The 14,075-nt window shown below is 50.6% G+C and overlaps 1 protein-coding gene across 4 annotated transcripts in view; it reads left to right on the plus strand.

The window, feature by feature from the left end:
* Window positions 1-3,504: 3,504 nt before the first annotated feature.
* GPATCH8 (G-patch domain containing 8) overlaps window positions 3,505-14,075 on the plus strand; it is a 57,257-nt gene continuing 46,686 nt past the window's right edge. For 2 of the 4 annotated variants that reach the window (XR_012676889.1, XM_075171207.1), the window contains exon 1: window positions 3,505-3,628. Coding sequence is in view for 1 of the 4 variants with exons in the window: in XM_075171207.1 (XP_075027308.1) it covers window positions 3,584-3,628 (45 nt within the window). In the remaining 3 variants the exon portion in view is untranslated. The remainder of the gene's footprint in view (window positions 3,629-14,075) is intronic. The other 2 variants (XM_075171208.1, XM_075171209.1) reach the window with 1 other exon arrangement.

Below are 14,075 nucleotides of genomic sequence, written 5' to 3' on the forward strand. Positions count from 1 at the left end.
GGGGGCACAGAGTCACCCTGTGCCCAAAGGGGGCACAGAGCTGTGCCTGAAGGGGACACTGAGCTGTCCCTATGCCCAGTGGGGACACAGAGCTGTCCCTGATGGGGACAGTGAACTGTCCCCATGCCTGATGGGGATACTGAGCTGTCCCTGTCCCCAAGGGTGGCACTGAACCGTCCCCATGCCTGACGGTGGTATGAAGTTGTGCCCAACAAAGACACTGAGCTGTGCCCGTGCCCCATGGGGACACTGAGCTGTCCCTGCACCCAAAGGGGACACTGAGCTGTCCCCATGACCAGCCCCTCCAGGCTAGGGGCTTCCAGGGGGCAGAGTGGGGCAGGTTTGTCCCCCAGCAGGCACACGTCCCCAGCAGGCATGGGCCCTCGCTGTGGGGAGAAGCTGAGGGGGACCCGTTTCTTCTGGGCCCCCACTGGCTCCCTCCTCCGCGGCAAGCGGCGGGGGCCGGGGGGCCGCAGCCCCCGCACAAAGCTGCTTTACATGAGAAGAGGGGCCCAGGCGGCCGCAGCGCTGGCCTCCGCCTCCCGGCCCCTGGCCCACAGAAAGGGGCCTCCTTCACTCCCGGTTCCCGGCCTCCCCCTGCTCGCACACGCACTCACACTCACACCCGTAGGTGCACGCCGCACACGTACACACTCGGGGTCGGGGGTCCCCTGGCCTGGGCACCAGAGGAGCCCGAGCTCTGCCAGGGCTGACCCCCCCAAAGCAGGCTGAGTCCCTGCCGCAGCTCCCTGCTGCCACAGCCGGGCTCCGCTCAGCCCTGCAGCACCGAGGGAAACTGAGGCAGGGGGTGAGGGGCCTCATCCAGTCCCAGGGTGTGTGTGGGGGGCACCCCTCCTCCCCACCTCAGCACGCCTAGGGTGCCAGAAGCCCCTCGCCCCGAAGTCCAAGCAGGCAGGGCTGGGTGCCCCCCACCCATCGGTGACGATGAGCACCGGCTTCGTGTACCCAGCGGGGTGAGGGTGGCCATGTTGAGAAGGGGCATAAGCCACCAGCACTCCTGGGTCCTGCTGGGGGAGCTGCCACCCTCCCCGGGGGTGCCGGGCACCCATGCTCCCTGCCCGGGGCTTGTCCCACCCAGCTCGAAACGGCTCCATCTCCTTGCGGGGACACGTCCAGCTCAGACCTCCCATGGTGGGTGGGGGGTCCCAGGGTGTGGGTAGGGGGTCCCTCTGCCTGCCTGGGTGGAGCAGGAGCTCCCTCTCGTGGGCACGGCCCTGGTGCTGAGCAGGGCCCAGGGTGCCCGCCCGGGACCCACGGGTGGGGTGACTGGAGGACACGCGTGTCCCTTCAACCGAGCCGCCCACGGGGCAGGGATCCCCGGGCAGGGATTCCGGCTCCACCCCGCCCACCTGGACCCGTCTGGGTGCTTTGGGAGGACAAGGGGGGACAGTCCCCTCCAAAAATGCAGCGGTGACTCCTGGAAGGAGAAAGGCTGCTCCCCTCTGTGCCTCAGCTTCTCTACCCTCCAAAGGGCTAAGCTGCAGGGCAGGGCTCGGGGCACAAGGAGCCATGGGGATGTCAGGAGAGAGACCACGACCCGTGGAGGAGAGGCAGAGCAGGGCAAGGCCTGTAGCCCTGGACCGGTAGCCCAGGCAGTGGCCCTGCAGTCCCACGACGGGTGGGACCACACAGCCCTGATGCAGGACGAGACGGGTGAACCCCAGCGCTGAGGTTTTTGTGGGGAGCAGAGTAAAGCACAGTCAAGCAGCATGACAGGAGGGCTCTGCAGGCTGCTTCGGTTCTCAGCACAAACACAGCGCTGACTGGTCCCCGGAGAAAGCCAAGATTAGGGGAATTTCCTGGGGGGATTTCTGCAAGGCTGCTGAGGTGGGCAGTGGGATGAGAGCAGCATCCCGCCTGGCAAGTTAGAGGCAGATGCGTGAGGGAGCTCCACGGAGGAGTTCTGGCAGCGCAGCCCAGCCTGGCACACTGCAGTAACAGATCAAGTCAGCTCTGCTACGAGCCACACCGCCTAGCACAAAGCATAACCACCGCTTCGGCCTCCCCTGCATCCGGACCCACAGCCTCACTGCGCAGGGCTTGCCGTCACAGGCATTCACCTCATCGGCAGGTTTGGTGGCGCACACGGAGGCACGGTCTGGTGAACACACTTCAGACAGACCCGTTTCCAAACTCCTCTCTCCTCACCCTGCCTTGACAAGGCGGCAGAGGGCAGCATGCAAGCAGGATCCGGGCAGCGAGGCTTCTGGTGAGAGAAAGAAAAGGAATGAATGGAGAGACAGATGGAATCCGGTTTTCCTGCTGTCAGGGACAGCGTAGAGACGGTGACACACGCCGCCATGCTCAGAGACAGCTGGTAACAGCTGTGGCGATGGATGGAAAGGCAGGGCCCCATCTGCCGTGGCCCCTGCCCTCCAAGGCCTGTGGGCTGCTGTGAGACAGAGACCTCAGGCATCGCATGGCACATGCAGGCCCAGGGCGCTGCTCCTCCATCACCACATATGAGGACCTAGCTACGCTTGTGCAAGCCAGGCACACGCCTCCCTGCTCAGAGGTGAAACAATGCCCCTACGGCCTGGCTGAAGGCCTGGGATGGGAGCAGGGCTACAGGCATGGCTCCGCCTGGCCCTGGCCACAGTGCTTCACCTCAGGGTTGGCTCCGAGCACCGTGATCCAGCTCAGGCTTTGTGCTGGGCACCATGGCCTACCTCACTGCTGGCCCCGGGCACCATTATCCGCCTCGGGGCCGGCCCCGGGCACCATCACCCGCCTCGGGGCTGGCCCCAGGCCCCCAGGCTAGCTGGGCCAGGGGCCCTTCCCCACCGCCCGAGGGGTGCTGGGCTGTCCCGACGCCCCTTCCCAGCGCCCCCCAGCCCCGCCTCCCGCCAGGGCCCCTCGGAGGAGAGTCTGCGCACGCGCCCCCTCAGCAGCCAACGTGACCCGCGGCGCACGCCTGGGGGCGGTGGCGAGCCCGTGCTCCTATTGGCTCGTACCGCCATCACTCAAGAGGCTGGGGCAGCCCCATTGGTTCGGGCCGGGAGGGCGGGAAGGCTGCAGCGGGGCTCGCGCCCTCCCGTCTCCCGGGTCGAATCTTCGCGGCCCGACGACTCTGCGCATGCGCGCAGAACGGGACGCGGGGGCGCTGCGCGGTTCTACAGCAGCTCGCGCCCTCGTTGGTTGCCAGGGTGCGCGCGCAGGCGGGGAGTGGCGCATGCGTGGTGCCCGCTCCGTGCCAAACCGCAGCGGGGCCCGGGGGGGGCGGGGCCGACCCGCCGCGGCGGAGGCTTAACGGTGCGGCCGGCGGTGCCTGCCGCCCTCCGCTCCCCCGGCAGCCGCCCGTCAGCGGGGCGGCCCTCGCGCTGCCGTCTCGCCCGAGCCCTAGCAGCGAGCCGCCCCCTGCCCGCCCCGCCGCTCCGCCCGGTGGCGCCGCCGTGAGGGCGTCCCCGTGACCTGCCCCGCCGCGCATGCGCGGAGCGGCCCGGTGCGGCGGGGGCGGGGCGGGCGCGCTGCCGCGGCGCGGGCGGCGCTGAGGGGAGGCGGCCGGAGACGCGGGGCCGAGCCGGGCCGGGCCGGGCCGGGCTGAGCGAGGCGGTGGCGCAAAATGGCGGACAGGTTCTCCCGCTTCAACGAGGACAGGGACTTCCAGGTAACGGCCGCGCCGCGGGGGCGGGCGGGCCCCCACTCTACCCCAGGCGGCCGCGGTCCCCTCAGGCCGGGGCGGGCCGCCCCCCGCCGGGGCTTTGTGCGCGGGCCCGGCGCTCCGCGGCGGCGGGTAACGACACAAAAGCGCGAGCGCGGGGGACCGGGGCGGGCTGTCAAGGTGACCCGCGGGAGGGGGCCGGCCCGGGGAGGGGCGCAGCGGGCGGCCGTGTCGTAACGGCGGCGGGGGGGAGCGGACCGGCGGGGGCCGCCCCGCTGAGGTAACCCTCACCCGCGGGAGCGTGGGTTTTGGTGGTTTTTTTCCGGTCGTTTTTCTGGTCTGTTAGGCCGGAGGCTGGGCGGGAGCGGCGGGATGCGGGTCGGGCCGCCGCCTGGCCGCGGGGCTCACCTGCCCGCCGCCGCTCCCCGGCGGGGGCTGCCCCCGCCCCAGCCCCGCACCCCGGCGAAGGCATCCCCGGCGGTCCGGCTGCCCCCAGCATGTGCCAGCGACCCCCATTGTGGAAAACGCGTCTTCCTTCTTCTATCCCCCCCTCAAGAAGGCATTAGTATTTCGACGTAATTAACGCCACTGTTGATGTTTTAGAGGGGATTTAACTAAACAATGGGAAAATTAACGTTGACTCATTAAGCCTAAACAATGACATTTTGTTTTCTGACTTCAGCCCAAGAGAGTCTCGAGGTTAGAAAGAAAAACAAAAGGAGTGAGAATAAACGCAGCTCGAGAACAGCTATTGATGAGCTTTTATGTGTCATTTTGTTTTGGAAACCCGAAGTTGGAATAGTGCTTTTCACCTAAACCCGTGATTTTCATCTAAAGGTCTTGGAGGCTTTTTTATAGTTGCGGAGCTTGCGTAATTCTACTTAATGTAGCATTAAGGTGCAATCTTGAAAATGGTCGGGACATCCAGTAGTAATTCATTTATGTTGTTCCTTCTGGGTGTTTTAGGGGATGCGCGCTTCATAAGTCGTTATTAAACTGTGTTAGAAACGCATGAGAAAATACGTATCAGCGTGGCTGACGGCACCGTTTGCATTACCTTATCAGTGGACTGTAGGTATGGCTTCCTAACGCAGCCGAAACATGGGGGCTGGTTTGCATCGTTTATTTCCTTAAATGAAGAAATGAGTCGTAATTAATACTGAAATGGTCTGATTAGGTTTTGAAGTTCCTGTTTCAGGAAGTGGAGCGAGCCAGATCTTGGGTTTGAAGATGCATTTCTCATAATAGTTTGCTTCGGGAGGGGAGGGGAGAGATGGGGAACCTAAAACAAGTCGGGTACTGCAGGATATACCCGAGAAATGGGTTAGCTCTGTATTGTGTATTGCACAACTTGTTCACATGTGCTTTTTGCTGGGCGTCCTTGTTCTTGTCCTTTTGTGGGGCAACCCCTTCGCAAAAAAAAAATTGTAGCAGCAAAACCTGTTACTGTGTCATTGCTCTGGTCATGCAGGGAGAATGTGTAGTGATGTCAGAGAGGAAACAGGGCTCCATTACCCGCTGCCGAAATCTTAAAAGCTGCAGAGCATGCTTGAAAACAATAATCTAGTCACAACCCTGTTTTCCCTTGACTTTAAGAAAGGGCGCTATTTTTAATTGGGACTTTATCCATGCCAAATATCAGGCTTTCATTGTCTTTCTCATAGACTTGAGTGAAAAATAAAAAGGTAGGGTTTGTTTTTATAGTAGGGTAACTTCTCTGTTCTTTTCTCCCTGAAAATTTACCAGTGAGAAGACATTTTATTTTGTGTGTTAAAGCTTCCTTCGAGGGAAAAGGGGAATCGGTCCTCTGGGAAGATGAGTTTGGAGTTGGTTAAGGCTTGCAGAGGGCTGAACGTGAAAACGATGAGCTATGAAAGAGGTAATTAGAGGGAGACTGGGCCCAGGTATCTTGGCCAAGGTCACACTGAATTGGTGGGAGCTCAAGTGCCTGTGGACGTACCCCTGACAGTTGGTCAGTCTAATCATTTGTCTGAAGTATATTGGTGGAAGAAGGCTTTTTAAACCTTGTTTTTCCTTCTTCTTCATCAAAATCACTTTCAGAGAAGATTTTTGATTTTTTTCTCTATATTCAGACCGAGGTCACTTGTGATATAACACCGGTGTGCAATAGAGGAAACGGCTTGCTATGCTGAGTGAAAGCTGCGCTGGGACCGTTGCTAAGCATAGGTAAAAATACGCCTGCCTTCAGCGTGCAGCTTTGATCATCTCTATAAAATATGGGTCTCAAAACTACAGCAAAAATAAGACACTCTGTTAGTGTGAAGTCACAAATTTGTATGCAGGCTCCCTTTGTAGGAGTGTTTCTGTTGGTGTTAAGAATGCCTTTTTCATGCAATTTCTAGCAGTTTTAATTCTAAGCTTCAGCAGGTGAAATTTCTGTTCTTTGACCGAGTGTGACTAAAAATGTGACCCTGTGTTACTGCTAGTCTGTTGAGACCCAAGAGGGCACGACAAAAGGGAGGTGGTGCTCTAAAATTACGCGGCTTGAAGAAGGGATGGATGTGGTGTGGCGAGGGGGAGGGAGGCTATAGAGATCCCTAGAGTTTCGTTCCTGGGTGATCTACTTGTGATCTTGATGAAGTAAAAGGATATGTAACCATCTTGAGAGAGGAAGAGAAACAAAAGGTCAGGAGTAAAGCGTATGGGTCAAAGGAGCCTTTTAGCTGTTCGGAAGGAATGCCTTGGGATTAGTGATGTGGCTAATGGAAGAGGCTCACTGGATGAAAAAAAAAAACATTTTAGAGTTCTCATTATTGTTACCAGCCTTCTTTCTGGAAAGAAACTGGAAAGATTCTGGGTTTGGGAGGATTAGTTTGGCAAGAGTGCGAGTTGAGCATTGATGTGGGCAGGGGAGAGATGAGGTTAGCAATGCAGGGTTAGCAGAGGTGATATTCAGGTTCCTGAGCTTCTGACATGCTGGAGAGAAGTGGATTAAAGGTGAGAGAGCTGCTGAGAGCTATTCTTCCCTCCCCTGTGCCTGACTAAAGGAAGCTCAGTGCCATTGGGGAAAGCAGGAATGGAAACGTATAGCACTGGAGGGAAATGGGTTTGGGAAGGAAAGGACCTAAACCAGCTGAGAAGAAGAAGATATGAATGATCTGAAGTGCATAAAAAGGTGACGAAGGGAGAAGAATTGTTGAGCAGAGGGATCAACTGAGGATTGGAGAAAAAAGAGGGAGTGGGGGACCTCCCCATAACTGCAACCAAAGCAATCTGATGGGTATAAAGAAAGCTGTAGAGGGCGTGGAGACATTATCATGGGGTTATAAGTAACCCTGTGGAAAAGAGTAGCTAGTATAAGGATAAGAAAGTCAGATATCCTTAAGGATAAAGACTGTGGTATTGAGGGGGAGGAGAAAGATTATGTACTTGGAAATTACTGCGAGTCCTCTCTATGGTAGGGTGGAAGGAACCTCAAAGCTAAGGGTGGTTTGAAAGTTGAAATTGCCAAAGGAGCAGGAAATGGCATCGGAGGATATCGCCGCAATGAGGTGATTAAGCAGCTTTGGGGTTTTTTTTTGTAGGATTGTCTTGCTTTTGCTGTGCTGTGTAGCTTTAGAAGCCGCACAAAGGGCGTAAACCCTCTTCTCTTTTTGCTGTATGCTCCCAAACCTTAGAAAAACCTAACGGAAAGCCCCTGCTTTTGACTGTTTTTTGCAGGTGCTGAACTTGAGGGCAGCTCCAGTGAAAGGCATTTAGCTTTGCTCTGTCCAGTAATACTTCATCTTTCCCTGACCAGGGCAGCACAGCAGCTTGTTTGGGAGGCTTTAGGCAGTGAAATGAAGTACTGAAGGAGGAAGGATGTTACTGACCTTCCTTCTCTTTCCTCTCTCTAGGCTCTGAAATTGTAAGTTAAGTCTGCTGGGTGGCTTACCCAAATAAATCCCAACCTTTTTCCCTTTTCTGTTGCTGGAGGGGTTATTTTTGAGTGGGCTGCTGGCAAGATTGGTCCTTTGGTTAAAAGATTGTACTACTTATCTGTCGCAGGAATGTCTGTCACTTGTCTGCCTCTGCCGTCTTCTTGATTGACTGTCTTCCCCATGGCTGAGACAAACTTGTGAACCATTGTAACTTCAAGTAATCATGAACAATAGCTGTCAGTTATGCTAACAGAATATTGTAAAAGCATTAGCGAAAGCTGTGTGAATGCATGAGACTGCTGCAATAAGTAAATATATTTTTTAGTGTTATTTTTGTAATTGCAATAACTTTATTCTTTAGGTTAACTATACTGAACTCAAAGAATGAATACTGTGGATGTCTCCATATTGCTGAAATCCGGTGGAGCTCCCAGTTACTCACAGATGTTAAGAAAATCTTTTCTTGCTATCTTTCTCCTTTTCATTGTTGAAATATTATGAGCCATATGTGTATATGTGTACAATAATTTCCTCTTCCTACGTACATTGACTTACTTGCATCATTAGCCAGACGGAACACAAACTGTTCGTCTCTCTTTTTGTAGTTTGTTGTATAGCCTGTATAATCGAATAACTTTCTCCAAGCAGAAATGCCTGGTTTTCTAAACTGGGTCGAAATGTGGCCAGTCTGAACCTCAGTTCTGGTATTCTTGCTTATGCCAAGAAGATAGGTAGGTTTTTACCCCCTCAAAGGATTCGAAGAGCTAACCGAGCACATCGCTGTTACTGGCTGGTCTGTGCTTCTAGTCCTGCCGCTTCCAGCAAGTTGAGCTGAGCACTGATGGCACGGGGATTTTATGCTTTTTAATTGGCAGAATGTCAGGGATAAGTTTTGTTCCCAAGCAGCTTAGGCAGTCTGGCTTACTGTACATCTGGGCCGACAGCATGGAGTTTTAAAATCTGCCCTTCTAACGAGTGCGTGTTGTCAGTGGCTTCAACCTCAATTCATAGAATCATAGAATCATTAAGGTTGGAAAAGACCTCTAAGATCATCGAGTCCAACCGTCAACCCAACACCCCCATGCCCACTACACCATGTCCCTAAGCGCCTCATCTACACGGCTTTTAAATACCTCCAGGGATGGTGACTCCACCACTTCCCTGGGCAGCCTGGTCCAAGGCCTGACCACTCTTTCAGTAAAGAAATTTCTCCTCATGTCCAATCTAAACCTCCCCTGGCGCAACTTGAGGCCATTTCCTCTCGTCCTATCACTGTTACTTGGGAGAAGAGACCGACCCCCACCTCGCTACAACCTCCTTTCAGGTAGTTGTAGAGCGATGAGGTCTCCCCTCAGCCTCCTCTTCTCCAGGCTGAACACCCCCAGTTCCCTCAGCCGCTCCCCATCAGACTTGTGCTCCAGGCCCTTCACCAGCTTCGTTGCCCTCCTCTGGACTAGCTTCTTAGGTGCTGCCTAAGGCAAATGTATTTGATTTTTATATCCTTCAGTGGGCCATGACTGCTCATGGGTCACGTGGCAAAGTAAGTTGGTGGCTTTTCTCCATGCTGCAAGAGAATAAATAGGGTCATTTTCTTTTGCCTAGTTTTACTAATTGGAAGAAGAAAAAGTTAATGTGGGGGAATGAGGGAAAGAATAGGATTCTCTGCAAAATATGTTATCCTAAGCTTCCAACTGGTACAAGATCCTGGTGCATGAATTTGCCTTTGACAAACATAGTTGAGAACAGTCCGGGAGGTAGCCCTTTCTATGGTATGTTTTCTTATTTAAGCATTAGTCTGAGATTTTCTAAAACCTGTTAGTATTGTTTGGAGACCCTCATTTATCATTCGATTAGGGTTAAGTTTCTGGTGTAGGCACAGCCCAGGAAGGACACTGCTCTTACCTCCTTGGCAAGACATGCTGACCTCTTGGTTGAGCAAAGCAGAACATCAGAACCGTGACTGGTTTTTGCCCATCTACATGAGCAAGGAAGGGAGGAGAAGACTAGGGGGAAATGCATTAAAAAGTAGATTGCATAGTATTGGTTCCATTTTTAGAGATCACAGGAGAATCTGATCTTCAGTGTGAGTTTTTGGAACTCAAGTGGTAAGTTAATTTTATATGGACCTTCTTTCCTGTCTGGGTTGTGCCTTTCCCTGCTCTGTGTTGTGTCACTTCTGTTCTCTTCTGTCGTGCAGTGATGTTCTCTATTGCCATGGTTAACTGGTTAGGAAAGGAAACATTTTATTTTACAGTCCCACAAACCATGTCTAAGCTATCTCAGCTTCTTCTGAGTCACCCACCCCCTCTGAAACAAAACCAAACCCTCCTAACTAGTCTCCTAACACTCACTATGTGGGGATGTAGAGCTTTAGGAGTTCATCTGATCAAAAAGTGATCAAAAAGTGTTGGCAGTACTGGGCCAACATTTCTTCAGTTGACATATGCTTTTTTCCCTACCGTACGGTTTTAAACCCATAGTAATTCTTGGCACTTTCCACTTTCAAGCAGCTCTATGAGCAATTAATTAATTTGCGATTTTAGCTGTTCACAGTTTTACAGCCAGAAGTTGATATTAGGATGTCTGCTTTAAATATCCAGGTGTCACTTACCCTTCAATTTCCATCATTTGACCCAGTTTTGAGTCCAGGAATTAGTGCTTGGCTACAGTATCTCTTTCTCTTGAAGACAGCTGGTGATGGTGAACATTTTCCTTTATAGATTGTTCTGGTAGTTTGGTCAATGAGAGGTGTATTTTCCTTTATTTTTCTTCTAGATTTTTCTGTTTTCAGCTTTTAGCTCTTGCTTCTTGTTATGTCCTTCTCTACTATGCCCAAGCACACATTAGTACACTGCCTCTTCTTATGTGAGGGCATATATAACATTTCTGTCTTAGTCCTAACCTCTTGAGAGCCTTAACAGTCTGATCTCTGAATTTGCTTATTGTAGGACATTTTGCCATTCCCTTTGCGTTGTTACGGCTTGCTGCATCTTAAAATTTTCCACATTTGTGACTAGAAGACTCGCATAGAGGAGTCTAGAATAGACTCCATCTGTATAATGTACAGAGATAAACATCTTTTTTGCTACTTTATTGTTATTTGTTGTTCCTTTGTTACACAGCCCTGGACTGTATTTTTATCCTTTTTGCTACTGCATGGCATGAAGAGGTTTTAACTTGGATTTTTCCTGCCTGCTGGGGTGCAGCCTTGTGCTGCAGGTGTGTTTGTACAGGGCTCTGTGAAAACAGACTTTGTGTTAGTGAGTTCAGGCCGCTGTTACACGGGTCACATTGCTCTGTACAAACACGCTGTCCGCATTGTTGCTTACCATTTGCTGGGCTTCATGATCTGCAAACTGAGTCGGCAGTTGCTCTATTTCCCCTCTGGTCATTGATAAAAATGTTGAATGGCACCGAGTCTTGTGGAATGAGTTATGAGTTTGAAGCCAGTTAACGTGCTCCTGAGTGAGATTTTCTGTGGCATTTTGGTTTAGAAACAGTCCTTTATCAAGTCAAACACCGTATGAATTAAAAAAAAAAAGAAAAAAGACTGTACTACAAAAGCTTGGAAGTTTGAGGTAGTAAATAAATTATACCCTAGATATTAAATGATTGGCACCCTACCCCATCTGGGTATTTTCTGTCTGTTGTTTGAAAGTCCTTGTTAGTCAGGAGGATGCGGGTGCTGGAAGCTGCAACATCTTCTGCATTGAGGTATGTTAGGAAATGGCTGAGAGAAAATTGGGTGAGTGAGACCAATCCTAATACTCTTCGGTACAGTTGCTGGAAGCGTTGAAGAACTGAACAGCATCCCTCGTGTGCTGGAACAGATTTATAGCTGGCGTTGGTAGCGGCAGAAGGAATCTGAAAGACATTAAATTGGTCTTGTTTGGTGCCAAAGTATGCAAAGCATAGCGAAGCAGGGACCTGCCTCTGGCTTCCACTCCTTTTTGTACAAGCTGTTTATCTCTGAACTGTAGAACATGTTTTTAATTGGACAGCTCTAACGAGGTATTTATAGGCACATTTTGACGGTTTAAAGCTCTTGACCTATGAGTAGTCTTGAATGTATTCTGGCGGGTGTTTTTTCAGTGTTTTTGGACTTAACAGGTAGAATTTTGCCATCAAAATTAAGTTTTAGTTTGGTAAACAAAAGGTGCCATCAACTTCTCAACGTGTAATTACAAGGTGCTTCTTTCAAAAGTTGCCAACTTAAATTCGTATCCAAATCTTAAGTGATTGCTTTTGTTGTATTGACTTGAGAGTACTTAAAATGAAAATCCTCGCAAAATAATTGATGTGTGTGTGCCTAAAATGAGGTTTTGCTGCAGCTTTCACAAGATGTTGACTGTAAATATTAAGCTATTTTGGAAGGTGTGAAGATGTGCAGCGTCCATACTTACCACTTGTACTGCTTATTTACAGGGAAGGGACTGGGAAAGCAATTTATAACATGCGGAAGGCTATGAAAACGCTAGCTGTTGTTTGTGAATGCTTTACCTCTGTTGCTGGGAAAGGATAACTGAATTTTTTTCCGTCTTTACAGTCAGTACAGGGAACAACAGGAAAAAGGATGGTTTTGTTCTGGGAAGCATTAGCAAAGGCTTTCCAGGTACTAGTACAAAATTGCTTTTGTATCGCTTTTTATAGTTTTGAGAAACCACACGGCCTTTAAAATTATCCAAGAAAGCTTCCAGTGCGAGCAGGGTTGGATGGAGTCGTCTTCTAGGTGTGTGTTGGTCTTAAAAATGTGTCTTCTTGTGGGTGCATAATGAATATTAAAGAAACACTCCTAAGCTACGCTTTTGTGGAGTTGTTTTTGAATTCTCTGGATGGATTTCTAAACATCAACACGGTTGTCTGCATCAATTACGTTTTGGAGATCTTCCATCGTATAGAGTCATCAAGTTCTGCTTAGCTTAAAAGGGCAGCATAAATTACTGTCTCAGATTCGTAGTCAGCGTACATAGGATCTTGTATGGATCTTGCGGAGAAATTATAAACCCGTTACGTTTTGATTTGTGTGTAATAAACAGTTGATTAGTTATGGTGAGCTGGATCTGGTTTTAACACCTTCCCTCTTCCATCTGTATTGGCTGAAATTTACTGGTGAGCTTAGCAGGTGATGCAGTTGATAGAGCCCCACAAATAAACAAAATAAGAGGTAGTACTAGCAGACCTTGTCGCTTATACCTTTCATATTTGATCCTTGTCCAGAGTCGGTTTTTCTTCTGCTGTCTCTGCCCTGCGTGTAACCCTATAGCCGCGCTCGGTGGTATGTGTCACCTTCAGGCAGTGTGAGGAGAGGTGGGTCCGTTGAGCTGGGGCTGTGCAAACTGGCAGGTCTGGTAACAGCTGACCAAGCCGGAAAGACTTATAAAAAGAGAACTAGATGCAAAATGCAACATAAAATGAGATGAATGTTGATTGTGATTTGCTGAAGTTCCTAGTCTTTGGGTTAGGCAAGAGTCTGGTGCTCTGTCAGGTCCTTGCAGAGTGATTCCTATGTCTGTCTCTCCTGGCCACTGCACTGGTGCTGGACTAGCAATGTTCACACAGGTGTCCTGGATGCGGAGTGCTTGCAAGAGTTGTTCTAGGAGCCACCTTTGGGAAAAGCCGATGGATGTTAAGGTGCCTTATCCTCCTAAAGGTCTCCTAACTGCTCGGTGTCCTCCTCTAAAAAAGAAAATTTTAAATTTCATAGGATATTTGCTTCTGGAATCAGAGAGTCTTTTTTTTTTTTTCTTGATCCGTGAAGATGCCATATATGTGCGGGCAGCAAGGATTTTGGAGAGGTGGCATTTGCTCGCTTGCGTTCAGAAGCTGCTTCAGTTTCCTGCACTCAACTGTTGAGACCTTGCATCTGTGCTGACCTGTCCCGAGATGGCTGCAGGAAATGTCAGCTGTGCTTTCCAGCAGTGGGAGCAGAGACCGGAGGGCACTGCAAAATATTCTGTGATTTGTAGCTAACGTGGTCCGCCGTGGCTTTATCTACACTAGAAAATGGCCTTTTTTGTGGGTACTCTTTTCTCTTTTTAGATTTTCCTAGTGGTTTACAGCCTCATGCCTTCAGAGCTTTCGGGAATGGCGACTGGGCTTGGTTAAATGTTTTAAAGTGGCACTTGTGGGTAACAACCCTGAATTTTATGGCTTGACTTAATATTTTTCGGAGTTTAAGGTTTATTGATTGAATTGATGGATAAATAGAATGTGCACAAATGGTGCTGATTTGCTTTAGTGTTTTAAAATTCCATTTCCTAAAGTAAATGCAATATAAATGTTATTTTTCATGAGTCTTTTCCTGATGTTCTGTCCATGTAAAACTAATTTTTTGAGTGTCTAAGGAGCACAGCGTGCTCTTTTCAAGTGCAGTTAAGAAATAATGATGGTGAGCATAGTGAGGCTTTTCTGCAAAATTACTTTCTTTAGATTCTCTGCATGGTCACGGGAACACGTGTTTCTGCGCACCTTCCTAAGCTGGTCCTGAAATTCCGTATGGACATAAATAGATTGTTTCTGCTTTGACATCTCAGCAACTGCATTCTGCATGTTCCCTCCCCAGTCGTTGCTGG

The sequence above is a fragment of the Calonectris borealis genome, chromosome 22 (genome assembly GCF_964195595.1).
Source record: "Calonectris borealis chromosome 22, bCalBor7.hap1.2, whole genome shotgun sequence".
Classification (NCBI taxonomy): Eukaryota; Metazoa; Chordata; class Aves; order Procellariiformes; family Procellariidae; genus Calonectris; species Calonectris borealis.